Source organism: Mus caroli, unplaced genomic scaffold (genome assembly GCF_978045245.1).
Source record: "Mus caroli unplaced genomic scaffold, Mus_caroli_1 scaffold_13, whole genome shotgun sequence".
Classification (NCBI taxonomy): Eukaryota; Metazoa; Chordata; class Mammalia; order Rodentia; family Muridae; genus Mus; species Mus caroli.
The window spans coordinates 106,525,298-106,552,354 of NW_028227268.1; the positions used below are offsets into that span (position 1 = coordinate 106,525,298).

Sequence of the window (27,057 nt, forward strand, 5' to 3'; positions counted from 1 at the left end):
CTGCCAGTCAAAGAATAGAGGCCAAGAACCAATTGCCTTACTTTCTAAACCATCTGAGCATAGAAACCAGAAGGACTTCCTTGGTCTAGCACAATGGTTAATTTAAAAACAAGGTTTTATTAAATTTTGACAATTTCATATTAATATATTTTCATTATATCCACTCCCTACTCCTTCCTTAGTCCCTCCCACATCCATCTCCACATCTTTGCCCTGTCTTTTTTTTTTTTTTCTCTATTAACTCCAATTTATTCTACCCTTCCACCAGAGTGTGGTTCACCCACCAGTAGCCACATCTTTAAGCAAGTCTTGCTGTTCCCTCCTGTGGATGTGTATAGCTCCCCAGTGATAAATGGAGGCTTGGCAACTCCTTCCACTCTATGCTAGAACACTGACTGGCTTGATCCCTATGGTGTCCTGCAGGCAAACATAGCTGCTGTGAATTCATGAGTTTTGTGTCCCTGTAATGCCCAGAGGACACTGTTTTCCTCTGGTCCTCCCTGGCTTTAGGCTCTTATAATCTTTCCACTCTCATTTCTACAGGGGTGCTTGAGCCTGGGGTGGAGAGTGTGTGACATCAATGTTCCATTTGTGGCTGAACACCTACTGACACTTGTTCTTTGCACTTTAACCAGCTGTGTGTTTCTTATTTACCACTGTCCACTGCACAAAAAGTTCACTGATACAAAGGAAGAGAGACACAAATTAAGAGGCAGTTTGATACTTTGTTCATTTAGTAGAATAAGGGTAGTAGGTTCAACCCTGGAGCCTGTGAGCTCCCACCCTTAAGTTTTTGGTCCGATTATAGTACCAGACATGTCTTTGCTCCTAAGAGTGAACCTTAAAGTCCAGTCAGGCAGTAGTTGGTTAGTTCTCTCCTATCATGTGTTTGAATTCTGGTCATCAGTCTTGGAAGTAAGAGCCTTTCCCTTGAGCAATCTTACAAACTCTACTTTATAGAATATACAAACTAAATACAAACTCAACTTTCTGCCTATATCTCAGAAAAAAATTAAAAAGGCAACAATAAGTATTTTGTTGAAAATAGCTTTTTTTGTTCTTTTTGAGAGAACTAATCTCCACAATGCAAATGTTGTGACAGTACATGTGCACAGATGTACACGTACACACGTATACACACACACACACAGAGAGAGAGAGAGAGAGAGAGAGAGAGAGAGAGAGAGAAGCTTGCTGATAGTTTCTCTTCATAGCAGTTGGGTAAGAAGAATGTGCTTTTAGTGAAGAGTGGTGGAAGGCAAAGGCTCTGGGTAACAAGTAGACAACGAGAAGGAGTAATTTGACACTTTTGAAATAGTCTTCTCTGTCGTCATTTCAATGAACATGAGCTGTGTACTCAATGACAGGAAGGAGTGAAAGGGCCTATAATGTCAATCTCTGGCAAGGAAAGACAACCCCATGATGGAAACTCAACTGTAGGTGCTGGCACAAACCTAGACATATCTGGGAAGTGGGAATCTCAGCTGAGGAGCAGCCTCTATCAGATTGGCCAGTGAGCAACTGGTAAAGAAGGACTCAGTCTGGAAAGGTAGGAGGATGTAAGAAAGGCAGCAGGACATGCCAGGGAAAGCAAGCCAATAACCAGCATTCCTGCCTCCAGGCCCTGACTTTTCTCTGATAAGTTATAAACTATATGCTGAGACAAACCCTTTAACCACTAGGTCGCTTTGGGTCAGTGTTTTTTGTTGTTGTTGTTTGTTTGTTTGTTTTTTTCCATCACAGTAGCAGAAAGCTAATCTGGAATGAGTATATAAAGAAGCATACAACCAAGTTTTAGGATGCAAAGAACAGTCAGCGAGGAAAGAGGGAGGAGACCTTCACATCAAGGCCACAAAGGGCAGTTGGCCACTAAGCTGAACCTTAGTGACAGAGAAGGGGAGGGGAGAGCTAAGGCAGTGGAGAGGCAGAGTTTGGAAGGGGCAGTCAGAGAGTGGCCAGCTTGAAGTGAATGGCAACAGGTAGGAGATATAATGGTGTCCTGAGAAGTCATCACTTTGGGAAGATTCATGTTGTGTCCACAGAGATTATCACAAAACACTTTTAAAGTCAACTGCAGGAAGGTATGAATCTGTTTTGTAAAGTGGAAAGTATAGGTCACAAATTCTCCTGTTCGTGCTAGCTTCTCATCTCTTTCTTGTTGTTACAGGGAAGCGTGTTTAATACCTGGAAACCCATGTGGGTTGTACTGTTAGAAGATGGAATTGAGTTTTATAAAAAGAAAAGTGACAACAGCCCCAAGGGGATGATCCCGCTGAAAGGAAGTACTCTCACTAGCCCTTGTCAAGACTTTGGCAAACGGATGGTGAGTTGATACTATGAGCCACCAAGACCCTCGTGTCACCTGTTGACCTTGGGTATTCTTTTTAAATTCTGCCTCTCTTAGCTCTTTCCTCCCCTATCCATTCTTTTCTTTTCTTTTTTTTTTCTTTTCTTTTCTTTCTTTCTTTTTTTTTTTTTTTTTTGAGACAGGGTTTCTCTGTGTAGCCCTGGCTATCCTGGAACTCACTTTGTAGACCAGGCTGGCCTCAAACTCAGAAATCTGCTTGCCTCTCCGTATCCATTCTTAAGGCTCAGTTTATGGGCCTAACTGTGTTACCTGCTGACCTTGGAGTCCATCTGATGTTAGCAGTGCTTTCTGAATAAGCATCCCCTCTTATCAACATCTGTTTGTTACCCTGGCATTGGGCTCTTTCTTTGCCATAACAGGTTTGTATCAAGTGCTGTTTCATGAAGGACCTTAGACCTTGAAAGGGGTCATTTCTAATGGAATATCTTTTGATTTTCAGTTTGTGTTAAAAATCACTACAACCAAACAGCAGGACCACTTCTTCCAGGCAGCCTTCCTGGAGGAGAGAGACGCTTGGGTTCGGGATATCAAGAAAGCCATTAAATGCATTGAAGGGGGCCAGAAGTTTGCAAGAAAATCCACAAGACGGTCCATTCGCCTGCCAGAGACAATTGACTTGGGGTAATTTTCTGAGTTTGCCTCTCTCCACCCTTTGACCTTAGTGATAGAGAGGTGCCAGGGAACAAGAGGGAATCCCAGGCCCAACAGAGACTGGGAAATGGGTACTTTGCAGTGTTCTTTACATCTACTCTAATCACAAGTGCTTCCTTTCCCAGGATTGCCATTCCTCTTGGTATATTCGCCTTCTGTGTTAAGCATGGCCTGAAACAAGAGACTCGTTAGAAAGACTCTCATGTTGGCTGCTTAATGCATCTGATAAGAATTCAGTTCATGTGGGCTGGAGTTGAAAGTGGTCTCTGAGAGGGGATGAGCCATATGCTTTCTGTACAGCTAATGTCAGAGTTGGCAATGCCACAGGAATGGAGTCAGCTTAAGCTTCATGAGACTTCCCACTCCTCTCACTTGGGTAAGGTCCCAAGAGAAGAAATCTGGTTTGGCCATCGTCACTGGTTTCAGACATCATGAGATTGGCTGGCACTGTCAGAATTAAGTGGGGAAAGATGCTCAAACTATTTGGGAGCACAGAGACTTAGAATTACTCTGACAAGGCTACTTTTAGTTTATTATTCTGAGGGGGAGGAAATAAGAGGCCACTATTTTAATTTACCTCTTTCAGGAAAAACAAGATAAGCTTGAAAAAAAAAATCTCTTTCTTTAAGGCAACTTTAGGGTAACCAATGGCTTGCTGAAAAGCTTTTGAGGAATTGGGAGACTTATTTTTCCATTGCTTTAACAAATATTTAAAAGAATCAATTTAGGAAAGGTGGGTCAAAGGGTGTCCTTTGACCTATTGCTTTTAGTCCCACAGTGGTGGTTGGGGCCAGCACATCATGCTACATATGCCTAATACAGCATATCTGTCCACTTTGCAATTGAGATAGGAAAGAAAAAATTTGGATCCCCATATCTTCTTCAGGGACATGTCCATAAATAACTCAAAAAGCTCTATGTGTGTGCGTGTACATATGTGTGCACCTATATGTGGGTCCATGTGCATATGTGCACAGGGGCATATGGAGGCTGGAGGCTAATTTCAGACACCTTCTCAAGTGCCCTCCTCCTGACTGTTGAGCCAAAATCTCTCTGGAGCCCACTGACTCACTCAGTTAGATTACCTGGCCAGATCCTTCTGTCTCCGCCCCTACAGTGCTGACATTACAAGGTACTGTGTCCCACTTCTTCTGTGGGTGTTGGGGACTCCATGCAAGGCACTTTACTGAAAGAGCCATCCCCACCACATTTCTAGAATCTTCAACCACCTCTGAACAGCAACAAGCTGGGCACAAGCCTTTCAGGCATGGGTGCTTGCAGGACAGGCCAGATCCAAACTATTGCAGGGCCTTTAAAGATGGCCCTGGGAACTCCCAATCTTTAGCAAATAATAGGACAACTCTTCATCTCAGGCATCAGGATGAAATCAACAAGGAGATTAACGAATTTAAGGGATATTAAGCACAGCTGCTAAATGCTTTGCAGGCCATGTGACTATGTAAGTTGGAACACTGCCCTTTACTGCTGGTCTGACAGACAGAGAACTCTTGGGGCTATGCTATGGAGTGGTGCAACTTAGCTTGTGAAGGCCCATCTGAGGTAGTTCACCATTCCGAAAGGCTCCTCCTTTACCTCTGTTTTATCTCTGCGCAGGGCTTTGTATCTGTCTATGAAAGACCCTGAAAAAGGAATAAAGGAACTGAATCTGGAGAAGGACAAGAAAGTTTTTAATCACTGCCTCACAGGTAAAATGATGTGCACTCCCAAAGCAGGCAGCTGAGGAGGGACCATGACATTATCCACAGCTGTGAACAAGAGAAAAGTATTCTGTCTGTGCTGAAAGAGTAATAATGGGAGTAAAAGCCTTTGTTTTTGTTCAAGACTTCAGAATCACAGCTATGTCGACTAAACATCTCTTTTGTCCAATATTTGGTATTATGTTGAAAAAGTATTGGAAAAGGGCACAGCTCGATGTACTGCAACCCATGCTGTGATAAACAGGACTTGAGATATGTAGTATAAAAATCTAAATGGTAATGCTAGTAATGCCGTGCATGGTCAGGTATCAGGTGTTTATGCCCTGTAGCATAGCTGTGAAAACACATTCACTAAGAACATACTGCCTGGTTTCAAACCCTGGATCTGCAGCTTACTCCCCACAAAGCCCCAGGTGATAGTCAGTCACTCTGTGCTTTCCACCTATTCAGTGGGAAAAGCAGAGTGCACCTGCTTTCCCAGGCTTGTGGTTTTACAGTGGAACAGTACCCGACCCATACAAAGCATTCTGAGAGCTAAGCTTTCAAGTACTTAGCATGATTAAAGAGGCTGTATATCTAAATAACAGCACCATGATTTCGGGAAAAGATGAGGAACTAAGAATTGCTGAGGTGAACAGGAGGCAGTGCCTCAAAGTAGAGGGAGTTTGTGGGGAAGATTTCTGATGATTAGTTACAGTGAAAATGCACAGGGTATAATCTGGAAAAAATGAATTTACCATCTGTAAAATCTGAGGACTCATTTTAGAAAGCAAAATGGGATGTATAGTTTGGGAGTTTGTCAGACACAGCATAGTAAACATGCTTGCAAAAGATGCCACAGGGGTACAGCTTGGGGAATGATAATAGTTTAAGCATCTGAGAAGATGTTAGGTCCACAGAATATCTATGAAAATGGCTTAGGTCAGGGTCTGGAAGATGAAGAGGAAATGATGTGGCTTGCACCATGGAGCATGGGACTTTAGGAAATGCAAGCGGTGGCCCTTTAGCATCAAGTAAGGACAAAGCTATGGCATCAGGTTATTAAGGGACACAACCAAGGCAAGGCAGGACCCTAAGGCTGTAGGACTGGAGACACTATGAGAGAAGCCTAGGCCAAAGGAATAAGAAGGAGTTCCTGGTAGGCTTGGCTGGCAGATCCAAGATTTTCTGTTGAATATACATACCTCTGAGTCTCAGACTATTCACAAAGATTCAAGTCCTTCCTGTGGATGGTCATTATAGTTTCCAGAACTCTCCATGTGTGGAGTCTTCATGTGAGTCAGGTGGTCTCAGCTGAGAGGCAGAGATTAGGACACACTCAGTGCTCACATGCAATGGAGAACCTTGACTATCTCATGACAGAGAACTTGGCCTGAGGTTGTCTTTCAGACTCCAGCACACCCAGTCAAACAAGAACCACTCAAATGTGAGACATACAAAATGAAGGTCCAGGACAGACTCGACTGAGGCCCAAGGTTATGCCAACTCCTCAAGTCTTAAGCTTTTTATTTTTCAAATGGAACCAGTAATTGTTACCTCTCTTGTGAGGTTGTTCTCCATTAATAATTTAAGGAAGAAATTATTGTCTTCACAGAGAAAGAAATGGAGGTAAAACTTTCCAGGTGTGAAACTCATGGAGGGCTCACTCTCTGAAAAGGGGTCATGGCTCTCTCAGGTGTCCCATACCCAATGCTCCAGTTCCAGTGACCCAGGACTAGTAGGCTGCTAAATTGGGCATCACTGTGTGAAGTTGTAAGGAACACACTTTATCAATGCAAGACTTCATTTTTAGCTTGCAAATAATTCCACTGATAAATTTTCTTCATTTCATTGTCTGTGCAGTTTTCGCTTGAGAAAAAAAGCTAAGTAACAGGATTACTCAGTGTCCCTGCCTGACCCTTTAAAAGGCATGATGACAAACACAAGTGATGTAATCCAATTTTAACTTAGGACACACATCCCATTGTGTTATTTGATAACTAATAACTTGAAGTATGTCTTCGTTGACGGATTTCTTAATGCAGCATCAGACTCTCCTCGCTGCCGCACATCCTCCTCCTCCTCTTGACACCTTGTACCTTCTCAGCAGCTCCATCTCTGTTCTCATGTCTGTGATGTGTTTCTGCACTTGTCCATACACCTGCTACTTGCCTGTGCTGGACCCTCAGCTCCTATCGCAAATACTTGCAAACACCTTCTCATATTTTAAGTCTCAGCCCAGTTACTTTAAAAATCAGTTTCTGATTTGACCCAATCATACCAAAATGAATGGCTTAGAGCATCATTAACTTTAACGCTTACATTTTACTAGTCAACCTGCCCACTACTATCTTGTATCTAGTAATCTAGTATCTTGTACAAGCTCAATGTGTGAAGTAGTAAAAATAATTTATATATTTCTTTTTAAAGTACTGAATAAGTATATATATGCATATATACATAAATAGTTGTGTGTGCATGTGTACATGTGTGCTCACACACATTCTTTAACTTTTGCATGATTCTTTTTGTTTTCAAATATCTGACTCACTGATTTTCTTTTTCCTTCTCGGAGTCCAGATGGCCTTTTGTGTGCACTGGAGTCAGTGTGCGGTTGATAGTCAGTGGCTTGTGGCTTGGGAAAGCTTTAGTTTTCCCTCTGATATTCTCCTCCAGGTAGTGGTGTCATTGACTGGCTGGTTTCTAACAAGCTAGTTCGGAATCGCCAGGAAGGCCTCATGATCTCCGCTTCCCTGCTCAGTGAAGGCTACCTGCAGCCTGCTGGAGATCTGTCCAAGAATGCAGCAGATGGCATAGCTGAAAACCCTTTCCTGGACAACCCTGATGCTTTCTACTACTTTGTAAGTGTGAAAAGCTTCCCACTTGTGCTCGTTGACATAGGATTATGGGTAGCTTTTCTAAGAATAACTAATTTATAGCCACATATTCAAACAGAATGTCTAGTCGTAAAGAGACTAGATGGGTGGCAAGGCTGGATGGAGATGTTAATAACAAGCTGATGAGATGGCTTGGGAGGAAAGGTGCTTGCTACCAAGCCTTATAACCTGAGTTCAGTCCCCAGAGCTTGTATGGTAGAAGTGGAGAGCCAACTCTTGCATATTGGCTCGTCACAATAACTCAGTCTTTCTCTTGCTGTGAACTCCCTTCCTAAACATTGTAAACTTTGTATACTTTGTCAACTTTGTAAGCCTTCAAGGCAGGAAAGTGGCCAGGCCTTCCCCTGAGGAGAAGTGGCCAGGTTCCACCTTCACACTTCCCTAACAGCCATAAGCTATTTTCTAAGAGCTATAATGGCTGTTCCCAGCCCAGAGGCAGAAGAGTGACACAGTCTTGCCCAACAAGAAAAAAAAAAAAATCCCACCAACCCCTGAGTTTTGCCCCAAGGATCAGGTCACATAACCCCTCCAACGAAGGCTTCCCTGAAAAGCCACCCTCCAGCTCTGGCAAGGAACCCTATATAAACCCAGTGTTCTGTCCAGTTTCCTGCTGCTTCTTACCTTGGCAGAAATAGCCACCCTCCTGGGGTTTTCCCTCCCAATACATCTCTTGTGTGAGGTTTGTTGTGCCCTGTGGTATTTCTTGGCTCTCAACTGCCCAGACACCTTTTGAAGCTGAGCTGTAACAGTTTGGCTGGAGCAGAGCTTTTGCTGGGAACTCTTGGCTTTCCAGAGAGGAGCGGTAACACTTCCACTGGGAAATTGTCCCCAGTCAGAGCAAAGTGGTTACAGTTGAAGCCTGGAAACTCCTCCTGGCTGGAAGAGAGCATCTGGAGGGAAAGCCTTTCCCTGAGCCTCCACCTCCACTCAGTGGCATGCACGTTCTCATGTGTATTCAATCTCCCCTCAAACACACAAATAAACAGATACTTAAAAGACACGTACTAGAAGCGATGACATCACAAGGCCATAAAGCATCTCTCATACCAGTACTTTCTAGACTCCACAGTTGCTCCCTCAAATACTGCCTTCTCCAAGTGAGCAGTTTAAAGAAAGTGATTGTTTACCTGAATAGTTTTCTGTCACTTACCTTTGAAATCTTACCGTTTTTTACTCTAAGTCAGTGGTTCTTGAACTCCCTAATGCCGGGACACTTTAATACAGTTCCCCTTGATATGGGGATTCCTGACCACAAAACTATTTTTGTTAGTACTCCATAGCTCTAATTTTGCTACTGTTATTTATCTAACATAAATAGCTGTGTTTTCTAGTGGTCTTAGGTGACCCCTGTAAAAGGGTTTTTTGACCCCAAAGGGGTCAGGACCTATAGGTTGGGAACCACTGTTTTAAGCAATCATTTAATTTATTTTAATTTTAATTTATTTTAATTAAAATTAAATTGTGTGCCAGTGCTTGGCACATGTTGTCCTAGACAATGGGAGCACAGCAGTGGAAAGGCAACAGCATCCATCCTGCTAGGATGTTCTCTGCAGAGGGCTGTCCATGAAATCACAGGTGTGATGAGTTGTCTGTGTCGAATATACAATAAAATATCCACTGGGCTTTTATATACATTTCCGCCCATCACCTGTATGTTTCTTATGCTATGTTTACTGAGATTGCTAAGCTCATACTATGTGACATGAGCCTAACTAGCGTTCACATGACAATTTCAGCAACACTGGACTTCTAGGGGTTTTTTTGGACAGCTTTGTTTCTATTTTTGGATCAATATGTAGAAGTAGAGATTAGGAAAGCTCCGTTGAGAACCATCCAGCTTGTACAAATGAAGTGAACATCCCAGACAGCGGTTGGTTTCACTTTTGGGGAAGTTCCACTACCAGTACTTTTTCACGCTTCAGACCTTTGGTCTAGCTTTTTATAGCCTTTTAAATGAAGGGTGCTAAATTAACTCCCCACAGCAGCTCCCTCCTCCGCTGTGTGGTTTGTCACTCTCTTAGAGCTCAGAAAATCCACTGAGTATCCTGACCTCAGGAGCTGATACACATGCCCTTGGTTCTCTCAGGGCAAGAGATGGGTGGAGCTCGGTAACAGATCATGGTGAAGACTGTTGCATCAGAGTGCTGTCTGATTTCAAAGATGTGGCAATGACGTCCCATGAGAAAGGAGATGTTGATTAGCCAGACATAGGATATTACCTGGAGAATCACAGAAAATGAAAGGCTACTGGTCAGGTCATACTTGAATAGAGATACATAAGGAGCAGCAGCCAGGTGCAAGAGGATGGCAGAGGCTTAGACAGTGTCTTAGTCAGGGTTTCTATTCCTGCACAAACATCATGATCAAGAAGCAAGTTGGGGAGGAAAGGGTTTATTCAGCTTACACTTCCATGCTGCTGTTCATCACCAAGGAAGTCAGGACTGGAACTCAAGCAGGGCAAGGAGCAGGAGCTGATGCAGAGGCCATGGAGGGATGTTCTTTACTGGCTTGCTTCTCCTGGCTTGCTCAGCCTGCTCTCTTATCGAACCAAGACTACCAGCCCAGAGATGGTCCCACCCACAAGGGGCCTTTCCCCCTTGATCACTAATTGAGAAAATGCCTTACAGCTGGATCTCATGGAGGTATTTCCTCAACTGAAGCTCCTTTCTCTGTGGTAACTCCAGCTGTGTCAAGTTGACACAAAACTAGCCAGTACAGACAACAAACCCAGAGTTACCCTGAAGCTTCATATCAGGGTATATGCAGCAGCAGAGAGGCACAGTGGCTGGCAGGAGGGGTGTGGACATCAGTATAGCATTGTTCTTGAGAATACTAAGAACCTGCGGTGTGGTTTCCCAACAGCCAGACAGTGGATTCTTCTGTGAGGAGAACTCCAGTGATGATGATGTCATTCTGAGAGAAGAATTCAGAGGGGTTATCATCAAGCAGGGATGTTTACTGAAGCAGGTGAGTGACTGCCACTATTCCATCTTGCCCTTCCTCCTTTTTCAAACCTTCTAATTTTTTTCTAAATCCCTAATATGAGCAGAGGATGGCGAAGCATGTTTATAATCTCAGCAAAGTATTTAATGAAAGTATTGCCCTTTCTTTTTTAATAGGGAGAAATAAGTTGGCGAAGAGATGGCATTAAAAAGATAAAGATATTTCATGGTAAAGTACTTCAAGGTGACCAGAAAATACAAACAGGCCACACTCTCTGGTAACCTTTAAGAGCAAAAGGTGCCATTCCAGACTGTGGACATAAAGCTATGGCATGAGGCCAACTTTATAAGATCAGTAGGCTAAGGTCAGGTCCTGTTCAAGGACATGGGCACAGGCACAGTACAAGTATGTGTGCAGGTGTGTGGGGGTGTTATGTGCAGTTTCAGTTACAATGTAACTTCTTTTCAAGGAGTTCAGAGGAGGAAGTATTCATTCCTAGGGGCATAGTTCGGGTGGTTCTGTTTTGACTGACAAGCTTGGGTCTTGGGTTACATACGTTTTTCTTTGTTGCATGTGTTTTTGCCATAACTTCTGAATTTAATCACATTAATTCAAAGTTATGGATACGATGATAGGAGATTTTCCCTAAAAGTTTACTTTATTGCATATGAACCCAACATTTGCTCAAGTCATGTTTGTCCTTTCTCTAGTTCCCACATGCGTTTCAGGACATATTTGAGCATAAGGCAACCACAAAAGGGGAATTACCAAGGGGCTGCGAAAGAAGGAGAGTTCTATTTTATTGCTTGGAAGAGGATGTTTGTGCAGCTCCAGGGAGATGAGAATCCAAGTTGCCAAATGCATTCATTGTAAAGAAAGAGGTGTGTTTGTAGCCCAAGCCAAGCAGAGTCCTGAGTTACTGAGCTTTCCTTCTGCTTGCCTGCCCCAATCCTTTACCCCATGAGTAACCGTGGTTCATATCAGAACCACTTGGGAACAAATTTAAAAATTTTCTTTATGTTCCTCAAAAGATCAACTCTCCTTCCACTGCTTCCACTGGAGTTGCCCAGAGTTAACCTGTAGGGAAGGTTTACACTTTCATTAGAAAGGATACCCGAGTTGCACACTCCACAGATGGGAAGAACTGCGTCTGATTGGAGAACTGTGTTCCCCTTCTTGCTTCTCACTTGCATTTCAAGGGAAATAATCATACTTGGAATGGAATCAGTACAAGAAAGATAACCGTACTAGATAAATGGAACCAGGACAGGGATGAATGAACAGCTGTGGCTTGCATTCAGTCTAACCCTTTCTGTATAATTTTCTCTTATAACACATCTGTATAATTTCCTATTATAACACATCTCTCATTTAATTATTTGAACTCCGTATTTATGTCTAGTATTTTATTTGTGTTTTGTCATAGTCTTTTTCCTATGGATCATTGACTCCTCAAAGAACAGGGCCATGTTTTGAGCTGAGTTATATGACCAGCACTATTCCACGAGTCACGTACAGTAGTGTGCCATTTCACATAATTCTACAGCCAGAAGACAGCAGAGGAATATTTTCACTTACCCAAGTGATTCAATAACATCTGCCTTATTAACTGGTCTTGCTGTTGGCTCCCTGAGAAAGACGTGGTGAGGTCCCAGTAATTCACCATGGCCTTCTTTTATCCTGTATCTCAGCAGGCTTCTTACATACACACCGTGTATAGAGTGATGCTACCAACTCACCCTTCCTTTCCCTGTGTTGTTTCTTGGTACAGGGGCACCGGAGGAAAAACTGGAAAGTGAGAAAGTTCATTCTGAGAGAAGACCCAGCCTACCTGCACTACTATGACCCTGCTGGGGTGAGATTTTGTGTAGATAAAGCGATCCAAATAGAAGCTTTGCAGTGTGAATGAGCTGAGACCATGCCCTGCTGTTTTATTACTTTGGTTTCCATTTTCAGGTTTCTTTTGTTTGTTTGTTTGTTTTTTGTTTGTTTGTTTTTTCGAGACAGGGTTTCTCTGTATAGCCCTGGCTGTCCTGGAACTCTGTTTCTTTTTAGTCTGCTACTTTTTTCTACTGTTTCACTCGGCATTATCTGAGTTCTTGTGCCTCCAGGAGTTGAAGACAATATCAACATATTATATGTATATGGTTATCTTAGTGTAAGTTATTTTGCCCCACTTGAGATAAACACACACACACATAGTCACTTTAATTTCTCTTGGCAGTCAAATGTGTTTCATTTTGACACACACACATCTTCTTCGTTATCATTTCTTTGCCTCAATGCTCTCCTGTGTCCCCTCTTCTCCACTCGCATTCGATTCTTCCTTCCTGCTTTCCTGTCTCATACAGTCTTCACACCCTTTCCCCTCCTTCCTTTTATACCTTTCCTCCTCATTTGTTGTCCCCAGTCTACTTTCTCATGTCTTCCCAGGAGAAAACATGAGTGGTAGTCACCTTTCTGAGTCTGGTGTATTTTGCTTTAACAAAATGGTCTATAGTTCCATCCATTTTTCCTACAAGTGTCAATAGTTTGCTATTTTTATAGCTGTATATTGTAGGGTTAGTAGGGTCTGCTCTACCACAGGGCTTGGGCTGCTCTGGGAGACAGGAAGTTTGACTGCGCTTACCCCACACTGTCACCAGGCAGGTGTAGGGAAAACATGGGGACACCACTCCAGGAGCGGGGAAGCACAGTCTGAGGTCCTGGGGACAGCCAGAGCTGGCTCGGGGGTCTCCGAGTCAGAAGGGAGGCTGAGGCTGTCTAGTTCTCAGGCTTTGGGACACCCAGAGGCTGATGAGAAGGGAGTAGGGCCCCCAGGCTGGATCTAGCTCAGGGCAGAGTGGGGAAGCTGGGAGCTCCAGCTGGTCCTTGACTTGTTGGCTGCTGGCTGGCTTGGATTTGGCTTGGCTTGGTTGAAGCAGTGGCTGGGAGCTCAGAGAGGCCTTCTACAGATTAGAAGGCAGCTCTTTATGTGAAAGCGTTCTCCATTGCTCCCTAGGGTGGATCCCAATGAAAAGAGGCAGTCCATGGTTTTAAGGCATTTATTGTCATAGTAGAAAATGGAGGAGTCAAACCATACCCACTTCTCAGGATGGACCTGAGGTTAAATACCTTTTGCAGGGAGGAGTGTATGGGAAGGAGAGTTTATTGGCTAAGCCTCCAGGCCTTTAGGTACCTCATTAAAATGGAGATCTGTCTTGAGTCTACATGACCACAGATTGTGTCCTCTACCTGTGAAGGGGCTTGGGACATTGCCCTTACATGACTGAAGGTCACAAATCTACGGAGGGCTGCGGCCTCATTCCAGGAGCCTTGTTCCCTGGGAGCTGGTCGAAATGACTTCCATCCCTTTAGGGTCACCGGGGTTTCTAGCCTTAGCTCAACCAGGAACCAGGCTGCTTTTCACAGTCCTACAGTATATGTTACACATTTTCATTACCTATCCATCCAATCCAACTTCTAGGTTGAACTATAGTGTATTTCCTCCTTCTCATCATTTAAAGACCCTTCACATTTGATTTATGTAGTGGCTGTCACAGTTTACGTTCCCAGCAGCAGTGTGTAGGGGTTCATTTTTCTCTATATCCTTGCCAATATTTACTATTTTATTTTTATGACAGCCTTTCTGACTGGGGTGAAACAGAACCTCAATGCGATTTTGATTTGTACTTCAAATATGTATTGGCTGCTTGTGGTTCTTCTTTTGAGAACTGTCTATCCATTTCATTAGCCCCATTTTTATTTTGATGATATGTTTTCCTTGGTATTTTATTTAGGAGTTTGTCATATATTCCAGATAGTAACTAATATCATGTTTGGTGTAGAATTGGCCAAGGTTTTCTCCTGTTCTGCAGGCATCTCTCCACTCAGCTGATTTTACTCCACTGATGTGGAGAAGAGTTTCAAGTTCCTGCATATCACTTGTCAGTTCTTATTATTTCCTGTGCTGCTGGAGTCTTTCCCAGGAAGCCTCTTCCTAAACATCAACTAGAAAGGGAGAGTAGACATTCTGAAAAGGATTTTCTTCCATCTCTCTCTGCTCTTACCAGACAGACTGACCCTATGCTAGGTCTCCAGCAATGGGACCAGGCAGGCCCACACTGTGTACTTTGGAGACACAGCAGCCCCTCTCTCCTCTAGGGTGAAGATCCCCTGGGAGCAGTCCACTTGAGAGGCTGTGTGGTGACTTCAGTAGAGAGCAGTCACGATGGTAAGAAGGAACTTCGTTATAGCTCGTATATCTATGACACGCACAAATGAACTGTCTGAAAATTTTGGAGTGAGTTTAGTGCAATCCCTTCCCAAGAGCTGACCCACCTTTCAGAACTTGGGAAAAGAGGTGTTTTGTGCATGCCTTGAGTAGTCACTGAACAATGATAGAAAAACCCATTACCACCTAACTGGCTTCCATAGAGAGCTTGACCATGATCCCTGATGTTGTGGCTTTCCTTAAACATCATGTACTTATCCATATAAGGAAATATTTTACAACAAAGAGAACATCAATGCAGTGATGCAGAATGCTCAGTGGGAAGAACACTGGGCACAATTGGCTAATTCTGTGCTACTTAATCTGCCACAAAACCCACTGTGAGCCATGCTACTCTGCTGGATCTCAGGTCCTGCTCTGAAAATAAGGGGCTGCACTAGATGCCATTGATTGACACGTGGGTTAACCATGTGACTGTCGACCTTGTCAAGCCCAGAGGACACAAGGTGTCACTGAGATGTGGCATTTGCAGCCTGCTTTCATTTTTCTTCCCTGTCACTTGCCAGACTTCCTTTCTGTGTTGTTCTATTTTTAAAAACAAAATCATTTTTGAGCACACAATTACACAGAAAACTATGTAACAATGACCAAATTTCAACAGGAATAACTACACAACAATTTGTTTTGTTTGATGCATGGTTGTCTGTCTTCATCTCTTGATAATTTATCTTGAATCAAATGAAGACATACCATTTAAAGGGTGGCAGACCATGGAATCACTCTGGCTTGACTTTTTGGCTTTATTTGCCTTTTCATCTTTTATTAAGCGCTCAGACTTAGGTCTCAGTTTAGATTATACTTACAAGACTGATGTTAGATCTGGTTCGGGTTTATTATATATGCATGTTTGTATATATATAAATATATGTACCTTTTAATATAATGTGTATTGAGGTTGGCTCTATGTTTATATTATGAGCAAAACAAAGGAACTCCTTAAACACCATCAGAATTTACTCAGTAGATACTATTGGTGTGCAAAGGCAAGCAATTTAACACAATGACTAATGATGAAAGAAAATGTTTCATCTTGAGTATTATACATGTTTCTTAATAATCATTCTACATAACTATCTTTACAAATACTGCCTGTATCCTTAGACAACAACTATGCATGTAGACTTTAGGAGATAGGCATTTCACGACTTGGGGAAGGAAGAGGGACAGTTGAGTTTCTGGTACCCACAGGTGATTTGACTTTCCCTCTTAGCAGGTAAGAAGAGTGACGAAGAGAACCTCTTTGAGATCATCACAGCAGATGAAGTTCATTATTACTTGCAGGCAGCCACTTCCAAGGAGCGTACTGAGTGGATCAAAGCCATCCAGGTGGCCTCACGGACTGGGAAGTAAGGACAATGTTCAAGTCCTCATCGCCTCCTGAGGAAAGCCCGTGTGTAGATAAGCTCAGTGCATGACTTGTCCAAGTCTATGGTAATTCAACCAAAAAGAACCTAGGAGTTGAAGGTGTTTGCTTGCATGTGCCACACCTGTGCCCCTCCACTCACTCTGGTCCTTCCACCCTCTCTTTGTCCATAAGCCATATAATGAGCTATGTTGGTAGGCTACATAGCCTTTCCAGGCCTTCAGGACTCTTGTGGAAAATGAAGGCATGGACTAGGATATCTCTGAGGTCCTCTGTAGGTTGGGAAAAAAAAGTCAAACAGCAAATAAGTACATAATGCTCTGTGATTATAATCCCCATGGAAGCGAAACTGTCTCCAGCTGTCCTGCTGGTGTCTTGTTTTTGGTCAGGTAGTAGGCTCTTGCCTCTCATCACATATGCCTGGTCTCTTTTAGACATCACCTGTCTTTGAAACTGTTGCTGAAGTGTGCTGAGAGCACTAAGAATTCTCCTTTGTTCTCTGATCTTGTAGCTATTGTTCACAGCTTCATGTTCATGTATCTCACGCAGACATTTCTCAAGAGGAGATTTCTGCCTTCAGCTTTTGCTTCTGTAGTTCCTGAGAAACTGACCCAAGGAAGCCAGGGGCAGCTGAGGGTCTTTCTTTACGCCAAAGCTGTTTAGATTGAGATCTGAAGGGGGGTGGGGTCATCCCTTTGTTCTTTTCTGGAGTATGACGCATCACTTCTTACAATCATAGGGCCACCCCTAAGCCCTTGAGTTCCTTTTAAGTTTTTCAGAAATTAGTTCATTCCGGGTCCTTGCATGTGTGAGAGGCATGGGCAGTGGCCTGGCTAGCATGTCTCCCCAGTCTGCAGAGAGAGGACGGGGCTGGATTACAAGGCAAGTTGAACAGATGGTAGAACTAGACAGTGTCAGCGCTGAGGGCCTGGAGTCTATAGAGAGCGAGTGATGAAGACTATCAATGTCATGAAGCTCCTTTAGGCCTTCTGATCTCAGAGCCATGTGATTCTCCAGTCTTAAGAGTAAGCAGCTCCCACTTGGGCTCTGAGAGCTTCCTGGTCCTGTTATTAGTCAGGACACTAGATCCCCTCGAGCTGGCATTATCGGTAATTGAACCACCCTGTGTGTGTGTGTGTCTGTGTGTGTGTGTGTCTGTGTGTCTGTGTGTGTCTGTGTGTGTCTGTGTGTGTTAGGAACTGAATCCAGACCCTCTGAAGGAATAGCCAGAGTCCTTAGCCCTGAGTCATATTGTCAGCACTAAGAATATTTTTCTAACTCCATATTTAGTTCTGTGGTGCCAGTAAAGAAAGAGCGAACATTTCCCTGATGCTAAAACTCCTCTTCAGCCGGGCGTGGTGGCGCTCGCCTTTAATCCCAGCACTTGGGAGGCAGAGGCAGGCAGATTTCTGAGTTCGAGGCCAGCCTGGTTTACAAAGTGAGTTCCAGGACAGTCAGGGCTACACAGAGAGACCCTGTCTCGAAAAACAAACAAACAAACAAACAAACAAACAAACAACCTCCTTTTCTGCATGTGTTCAATTCCCTTTGCCAGTCCTGTGGCTCTGGCTATTCTCAGATTATTTTATTGATGGCCAAGAGGCAAAAGACTATCCTTTACTTTGACTCTTCAGCACATTGTCTTTATAGAATGCACACAACATTTTATTTATGGTTAGTCTTCAAATAATCATTAATATGGGGTCAGCATTCTGTTTTGTAATAGATAGGATTTAGCTTGGTGTCTTCTGGGTATGCTGACTTTGTTTTGCCTTCATTAACTGCTTTCCCTTTATATGATTCACTTTTATGTTCTGAGTAGTGTTTTATTTTACTTCTCAAATCATTTGCATATACTTGTCATTTAAAACAAAACAATAGTCAGGGACTGAAGAGATAGCTAAGCAATTAAGAGCACTTGCTGTTTTTGCAGAGGACTGGAATTCTGTTCCCAGGTCCACAGAGTAGCTCACAACTGTCTGTAATTCCAGTTCCAGGGGATCCAATACCCTTTTCTGGCCTCCAAAGGTACTAGAAACACATGGAATAAATGCATGCATACAGGCAAGCACTCACACAATAAAACAAAAGTAATTAAGTCTTCTTTTCAAGCCAGTTTACTTTGGGGCATGAGAAAACACACCCACACTGAAGACATGGTTTAAGGATAAGGCAGAGGATACTTCTTGCTTTGAACACATATCACCTCAACTACAATCCTCAGACAAATGAAAAGACGCATTAAGTACACATCTAAGCTTCCTTCTTTAGGGCTGCTAAGGATGTTGCAATTTCATTTCTGCTATAGCCTACTGACTGTTTCCCATGGGACTTCAGGTGCATAGTAACACAGAGGTCTACAACGACTTGCAGCTTTGTGAAGGCTTCCTAATGTAAGCAGTTGCCTTCTCCTCTGGAGAAGCTGTCTCTCGACAAAGCAGGTACTTAGGGAATATTTAAATGTGCTATTTATATGTGAACAACTTTTTGATCTACAAACAAAACTCAGATGCTGTCAGACATATCAATAAGATAACAGACATGATTTGAACACTGTCATGGTAGCCACCACCCTCAGAATGCGTCTGAAGTGTGTGGAAGCTGAGGAATCTTCTTGCAGGAAAGCTGATGCTGTCAAGAGAAGCTGGACATTTTTTTCTCTCAGTATTCCAACCTAAGGTGGGAAGAAAGAAGGTTGCTTTATTACTAGCCACAGAGGTTTTAAGAAATAATATATAAGCCAGGCATAGTGGCACACATATGTAAACCCAGAGTTTATGAGATCGTGGTAGGAGGATGGTGGTCTAGGAACACAGTGGGACCATGGAAATTAGGAAAGAAAAAGAAGGAAGGAGTAGAAAACAGGTGATAAAAGGAGGAAACTATTTTCTTGCCTCATATAACTGATAGGAGTTAGACAAATAAAACATTAATCTGTAAACTAAAACACCATCAGAAGTCAAGATAGTGAAATCTTACAGCATGCAGCACTGATTTAAGGATCAATGTTTGGTTTCTCTTACACGTGCACACACACACACACACACACACACACACACACACACACACTGTGCCATAGTGAGTGACTTTCAAAGCAGAATGAGGAAGTTACATAAATGAAGACATCGATGACCACTTGGCGCTTGTCAGGAGATGGTCAAGAAAGCTAAACAGGAGCTTGGAGCCCATTGCCTTTGGAGAGTGATGTAAACACCTCTGGCTCCCATCTTTAGGGCAAAAAGAAGACAGGAAGGTAATTGCACAACAGTTCAGATTGTATTCTGTGTTATCTAAATACAGGATTCAAAACCATGCAGAATGTGTTAGGAGAAGTAGAGGAAATGGTAGCGAAAAAAGAAAGTAATGGGGGAAGTTCAAAAAGTTAAGAAGTTGCTTAAAAATAGAGTGAAATTATACCCTCGCTGTGTTTGGCCTAGTTTCAGGGCAAAATGAACATAAAATTTAGAAGTCATTGGAGGAAACAAAGCAGGTGGGAGGAAAAACACACAGGGATGCCACAGGCAAGCCTTAGATATGATGGCACTGCTGGAGCCTGGGATCGGGCTCAGATGCAAGGCCATGACTTATGTAGTCAGTCTCCCTTAGCATCAGCTTCTGTTAGCCAGCATTCCATCGCTGTAACAAATGTCTCAAATAAATCAACCTAGAGAGAGAAAGGTTTATTTTGGCTCACAGTTTCCATTAACAGTTGGCTGGCCTCTAGTTTGGGGCTTCTGGTGACTATCTTATACCATCAGAGAGCAGGCTCTGGTTGTGGGTGTGGCTAGGAATGGAAAATATTCTGAGGCACTCACATCCTCTTCAGGCACATGTTCCCAGTGAGTAGAAGACCTACTACTAGACCTCTTACAGATTCTCCTGACTCCTTACAGAGCTACACAGGAGCCCAAGCCTTAGCCACATGAGCCTCTTTGTTGTTAAAATGAAATTGGTGTTGCGGTTAGGATCAATAGAGCAATATGTATGAACTAGCTGGCATGTTTGAACACACTACAAACCCTAGCTTCCCTTTCTTGGTCTCTTCTTCCATCGAAGACATTCATGGTAATCTAAGGTAGTGAGCAATGGTTTTCAATTTTTAAAACTGTATCACAATTGCATAGAATTCTTTGGTTGAACATTTCTAAATAAAACTTGCTCAAGACCCCTTGCCCTATAGTTACAGCATATTCAAAGCCCAGCTTACCTGACTTCTGAATCTATATATGCTCTTAAGCTCACTGTCCTGTCATTGATATACTTAGCTCTTCCCAGCTTTTGGTATCTATCTTGTTTCCATAGGAACCCTGGTAACTGTGTTCTGGCTCCTGTCCTATCAGCTACAGCAGCATTTCCTGTTAGCACATAGCCAGCCCTGACTCTGGGTTCTGAGTTTTCTGTGGCCTAAGGGAAACCTCTATGGTCAAATATAGCTAAGCAAAGGGCTCCACCCATGGGCACTGGCTTTGAGGTTTTGGGGGATTTTACTTTGTGATATGTTCTTGAAAACACATTTTTCCGGACTGATTAGGATGTATTTATACACACATACACTGAGTACTCTCGTGTTTTAAATTTCCTTCTGTGGATGAGCAGCAAGAAGTTTTCACACATACACAGGAACAATCTGCCACATGAATAAAACCCATGGCTTGTCAACAATCAGAAAACTTTCCCAAACATGTGTGATAAATCAATACATACAAATACCTAAATACATATGTGGAAATTCATCAGCCATTAGGGAAGTGCTAACTGAGTTCACAGCAAGACAGCATCATAGACTTGGGGGTTTGTACAAACCAACATAGAGTGGCATCCTAAGTTTTGACGAGGGAATGCAACACCTGAGCCATTACAATGGTGCAGTTCAATGTACTCTGAAAAGTGCAGTGGTATAGCCACTTTGAACCTATGGGAAGACTTAAAGCATTAAAAAGATACCCTCTACTCCATTCCTTGATCCATATACAAAAGAAATAACAGCACATGTCCATACAGAAATTTTATGAGTGTTCATCATTTGTAGTTGTCAAGGAAATGACCCAGATATTTAAAAAAAATATAGTAGTAAAAGAGCAAAGCATTTGTATTCGTACAATGACATACTTCCCACAATAAAGGAGTGAACTCTTTGTATGTACAGCATGGGTAAATCACAGAACAACCCAAGTAGGCTTAGAGAAAAGATGTATATACTGCCAGGCAGTGATTGCGTTTGCCTTTAATCCCAGCACTCGGGAGGCAGAGGCAGGTGGATTTCTGAGTTCGAGGCCAGCCTGGTCTACAGAGTGAGTTCCAGGACAGCCAGAGCTATACAGAGAAACCCTGTCTCAAAAAAAAAAAAAAAAAGATTTGTATACTGCGTAATTGTAATGACATGAGATTCTAGAAAGTGTGCACTGATCTATAGTGATAGAAAACTGATCAGTGAGTATTTGGGCATGAGAAAGAGGCTGGAAAGAAGTGGGCAGAAGGAAGCACAAAGGAAGGAGAAAATGTTTGGGAGGGATGAAGACCTCTCTCTAAAGGTTGCATTAGTGTCACAGGTATATAAGAATATCAGCACCTGCTAAGGTGTGCACTGTAGATGCTATGTGTTGTGTGCCAGGAGGCTTTGCACAGTGGAGGTTCTGTATTTGGCTTCAGCATGAGTAGTTGCCTTGTCCACCTTCCATGCCCCACTTGACATTCTTCTGGGAGTAGTTTGGGGGAAGCCAGAAGCCTATATAGCCCCATCCCTCATCTTTGATGCAGTAGGAAGTATCTGATGATTAGATGTGCACAAACCAGTGTGCGCTCTCTCTCTCTCTCTCTCTCTCTCTCTCTCTGTATATATATGTGTGTGTGTGTGTGTGTGTGTATTACATGGCCCACCATCCCCCATTACTTTTATCTTGACAGTCTTCCTAAAGTTGTTGGCTAAGCTACATAAGTTGACTACATGAGTAATGTATAAAGATATTTAGGATCTCCTTACCTACTAAGGATTGTACTGTAGTAGGACTGGTCATTCCTTCTACCCAGGAAAGGACACAAAAGAATGTAGAAGGAAGTGGTTTTCTGGGACTATATGTGTGGTTCAGAGGTAAAGTACTTTATATAGAGTGCAGAGGCCTGGGATCAATGGTTGTAATCTCATTAATAGGTCATACTAAGTAACGTGGGAAGAATGGGTAAGGGAAAAGAGAAAGGAAGGGTGACACACATTACCCTAAGTATTGGAGAAAAGGTGGAGCTGTTTGCTGAGGTAGGAAGATGGAGAGATGCAGAGTACCTACTACATCTTACTGAGACTGCCACCTATACGTATTTCAACTGGGACTTCTTACATATGCAGGCCTACCTCGTCTGGTCTAAGTCACTGTTGTTTCTTAAGCAAATATTGATCTGTTTCTCATCATATTTCTATACAGAGGGGTAGCATTTAGGGATGATAGGCTAGTTTTCTTACATATGACATGCTTTGAACTATTTAAGTAGAGGGTAGGTTCAGGGAAATGGTAAGGACCAAGTGAAAGATGCCTCTTCTAGTGGAGAACTGAGTATGTGTGGACCCATTGCAGGGTGGTGCTCTGTTTGAAGTCAATAAGAGACACCCCTGATCTTGAATTGCTGTTTGGAGAATGGAAAATAAGATCTTAGCAGAGAGGAATAAGGTGTAGATACTTATATATGGGTAATTAGAAAGCAATAGGGCAAATGCCCAGGTTCTGAGGTAAAATGCAAAAATCTAGGGTCTTGCACTTTTTACTTATATAGTTTTTCTCTTTGTCTCTTGTGTTTATATCAGCAATGTGAGGGCAGTTGCTATAACACACTGTGCATATAAGCACCCAAATCAAGGATGCAAATGCAAGTTTCCCCAACTGCCCTTGAATAGGAACTAAGAGGCTTTGAGATTTTCCATGTTCTAATTGTGATGTAGACACAGACTTAAATGAACACTAGAGAATGCTTTACAAAATGACCAGCATTAATGTGTCAGGTGGCAAGCACATTTAGAGTAGACATACTGCATACTTACTTATCAATTTGGTAAGCATATCCTTTTTCAATGTTTATCTGTAGGTTATACTTGAAATATAACAATGCTGTATCTATGTGTGAGACAATAGAGAGGAACCCAGTCTGCCTTCTTAGGAATTATTTGTCTTCCTTGGGAGATTGATAATGTGCTGGAGTTATCTTGTGAAATGAGTAATTTATTTGCAAGGGTAATACTGATATGGTTTGTTTTGGCATTATTATTATTACTTGAGGAATGACAGATTTCCTGAGATTTGCCAATAGCCATTTATATGATATGTAGCCAACCAGGAACCATATCACCTATGTTGTTACAAATGTTGTTTTATTTCACACTCACACTAAATCTTCTTTACTATGGTTGCACAGATGAGGACACTGAGAATCACCGGGGAGAATCTGACTGGCCAAGATTCTACAACCAGTATAACAGAGATGGAATTCAAGGCCAGACTTTGAACTTTGAGTCGGCATTCTGCTTTGTCTTCACCTTCCTCACATGCTTTTGGGGTGCATCATTTTATGTATTGTTTATTTAATATTCACTGAATCAAGAGTTCTCAAGCTTTGTGGGTCTGTTCCCCACACACCAGCACTAAAATAAAACAATATTGTGCCTGTATAACTTTCTATGGGAAGTCTAGAGACCTTACAGATAGTCCAGAAAGTCTCAAGGCTGGAGGAGGATGAGGCCTTTCATTCCTTTGTATTCTGAGTTCTCCCTCCTGTTTTCTTCTCACCTGAATAAAACAATTACCATGACACTTCACACCACACACAAGGCATCAGCCTACAAGTGTCCATTGCTCTTCTGCCCTTCTGCTCAATGTCATTTCTCCAATGAAAAAGAATGTCAGCTGAGTCCTTAGAAAATCTGAGCCTGAGATAGAGCAAGGAGGGAATGAAATGTATTAAGAAGGGGAAAGAACGATACTAAAATAGACAAAAGTGCTAGGAAGTAGAGTTGGGTGAGGTAACTTCAATGCAAGTTTAACTACGGGATTGGCCTGGAAAGCATAGCAAGGGGTCATCTTCCCCCGACCAAACAGGGCATCAGGTTCTCTGTCTTGTGTGGAGAAGTGACTCAAAGTGACAATACATTTATGGTCTAATGAACAGTAATGTATGCTCTCTCTAATTGTTCAGAGTCTTATAAGGAAAAAAGACAGAAAGATCAGAGACAAGGGACTCTTGGAAAGAAGCATAAGGATGGACATCTGGGAGTGGGTGTAAAGTGTGAGGATGTGTGTGTCACAGTCTAATAATCCCAGAAGCTTCCATCCCAAATCACTTGGCCTGTAATCACCATAGCCCTAGCACAAATGACACATGAATGGTTACCCATAGGTAACCATTGGTATATCACAGTGGTGGATATAGAGGTCATATACAGGGACAACAGCATTGGCTTCAACTTTCCAACCTTATTTAGCTATTGCCACCTCTGAGTGTCCAGCACATGACTAGTGAAGACCAGTGCTGAACACTGTGTGGTATTCTTCAAGGAAATGAACAAGTTATTTGATAAGTTGGCTGTATTTCATTCTGAATACTTTGTCCTCACAAGAACAGATGCTGAATCTAGCTGTGGATTTCTGTTTCTTATTCAGAGTATTCTATTTATAGACAAGGCTCCACATACTATAACGTTTAGTTAGAAAGTTATTGTAGATGGGAAAAGAAAATAAACCCATTTTTTATGGGTCTAGCATATCCTTCAATTCCTTAATCCCTCAATCACATTATTTCCCTGAGTTGCTGCCTAGCTCACCAGTTACCAATTCTTAATTCATGTTAAGAACATTCTTCTTGTATATTCATATTTCTGTGTTTAGATCAGAACCCTACCATTTACTGTGTAGATCCCCTTCAAGAGCTTCCAAATGGACTTCCATACCCCATAACTATATCCAATCTACTTTATATATATTTATCACTAAACTCTATATGAAATAGAGGAACCTTAGATATATAATGTTGCTTACCTTCCAAACTTTAGCTCGTCTCCAATGTTTCCATTGCTTGTACCATAGAATCTAAAGTTGGTGAACTGTAATGGTTAATAATGTTAACTTGACTAAACTGGGAGATGCTTAATGTGTAGGGTATCAGTTTAGCACATATGTAAATATGCCTGTAAGGAGAATTTTAAAAGATAACTAATTCATGATAGCTCTGACTAAGTGAATGGATAGTTTAATCCATTGGTAGATTCAAGACTATTAGGAGGTAGTGGAACTTTGCAAGTTGGAGGAAGAATGTGGGTGTATCCTTCCGCAGGTATATCTGGGCCTCTCCTGTTATCACTCTGCAATGACTCCTGTCTGCCTTAATGTGCCCTGCCCTGGTTCACTACACTCAATGACTGTGGTGGACTGAAACGCTTAAATCTGTGAACTGAAAACAACTTCTTCTAAGTTATTTCAGATGGTCATTTTGTCACAGCATCAAACAAAGCACATAAACTCGTACATAAGCAAGGGGTGTCCTTGTTGGTCAAACATTAATTTTCATAAAATTATGAAATAATTTTATGAGTAAGATGGGAGTAAGATGGGAAACTTAATACAATCTTATAATAAAACAGAAAAGTAAACAAATAGCTGGACAGGCAAGACATGTCCACTGGTGGCATAGGGACATTACTCGTAGGGGTGTAACCAATGGCTTTCTCATAGGATCTGAGACCTACTCTCTGGAAGGAAGACAATTCGTGTACTATTGGTCAAATGCCTGTGTCTAGGGAGGACATAAGCCCGGTCAGGGATGGTATTTCTATTGTTTTGCTAAATACTCATGTCCTGTCTATCAAATTGTCCTTGAAAAGACCTCTAGTTTCATGAGTCCCAAAGCTAAGAATGTCCTCAGATAAAATTAAATGCCTACTTTGCTGTAATCCTTATAACCTATCTGATGTTTCTACCAATGTATTTGAAAAAAAAAAATGCCTTGATTTAGGACTTTGTTCTGTTACTGTGAAAATGCATGTAAGTGATACAACACTGTAGCAGGGTTTTTGGGAAGCCTCAATCTATATTCCCAAGCCATAGTCACTCATATTTTGCTCTAGAATAAACTCTAAACTTTTATTCCTTTGAATGTAAGAGCTGTCTTTTTTGTGTCAATGGTGTGGAAGCCCCTAACCCCTCTATGGAGAACACCTATGTCTCCATCTGGGTGTTCCTCAATGGCATCTTTTTTTTTTTTTTTTTTTTTTTTTTTTTTTTTTGGTTTTTCGAGACAGGGTTTCTCTGTATAGCCCTGGCTGTCCTGGGACTCACTTTGTAGACCAGGCTGGCCTCAATCTCAGAAATCCGCCTGCCTCTGCCTCCCAAGAGAATCTTTTATAATAAATTGGCATTTGTACAGAAATAACTTCTGGGTTTTGTAATACATTCTTGTGAGATTATGCCCTTAACTTGGGATCCTACATTAAATCTTGGTTGGTATCATAACATAATGGTAGGACCCAGGTGGTATCTACAGAGTGACTTAATGTGAGGGAAAGTCCCACACATTTGTTGTCAAAACATTATATGTAAGCAGATATGAACACCTCTTTTTTAGAGGTTGTGAATTGGGAAAGTACAGGAGAGAACTTTATAAATTTTCTACAGATTGACCTTGAATTTGAATAGAACTGTGTATTAATGTACAAAGGGCAACATCCAAACTGTTTACTTAAGATTATTGTACTTCTTATATTTAATTATATATTTTCTACAAAATGTATTGTATTAGTTTTGTGTTGCTCTTTTAAAAAATCACCACAGATTGAAGCTTATGATGATACAAATATATTATCTTATAGCTTTGGAAGTTGTAAGTCTGAATTA

The 27,057-nt window shown here is 42.0% G+C and overlaps 1 protein-coding gene across 5 annotated transcripts in view; it reads left to right on the forward strand.

The window, feature by feature from the left end:
- Positions 1-26,357, forward strand: part of Plek (pleckstrin) — an 81,044-nt gene extending 54,687 nt beyond the window's left edge. For 3 of the 5 annotated variants that reach the window (XM_085829098.1, XM_029484038.2, XM_085829099.1), the window contains 9 exons: positions 2,168-2,323; positions 2,808-2,989; positions 4,634-4,725; positions 7,393-7,577; positions 10,476-10,580; positions 12,328-12,411; positions 14,700-14,769; positions 16,040-16,175; positions 23,591-26,357. In XM_085829098.1, coding sequence (XP_085685224.1) covers positions 2,168-2,323; positions 2,808-2,989; positions 4,634-4,725; positions 7,393-7,577; positions 10,476-10,580; positions 12,328-12,411; positions 14,700-14,769; positions 16,040-16,175; positions 23,591-23,594 — 1,014 coding nt within the window. In that variant the 3' untranslated portion in view covers positions 23,595-26,357. Of the gene's footprint in view, positions 1-2,167; positions 2,324-2,807; positions 2,990-4,633; positions 4,726-7,392; positions 7,578-10,475; positions 10,581-12,327; positions 12,412-14,699; positions 14,770-16,039; positions 16,180-23,590 lie in introns of those variants that run through there. The other 2 variants (XM_085829100.1, XM_085829101.1) reach the window with 2 other exon arrangements.
- Positions 26,358-27,057: the final 700 nt, after the last annotated feature.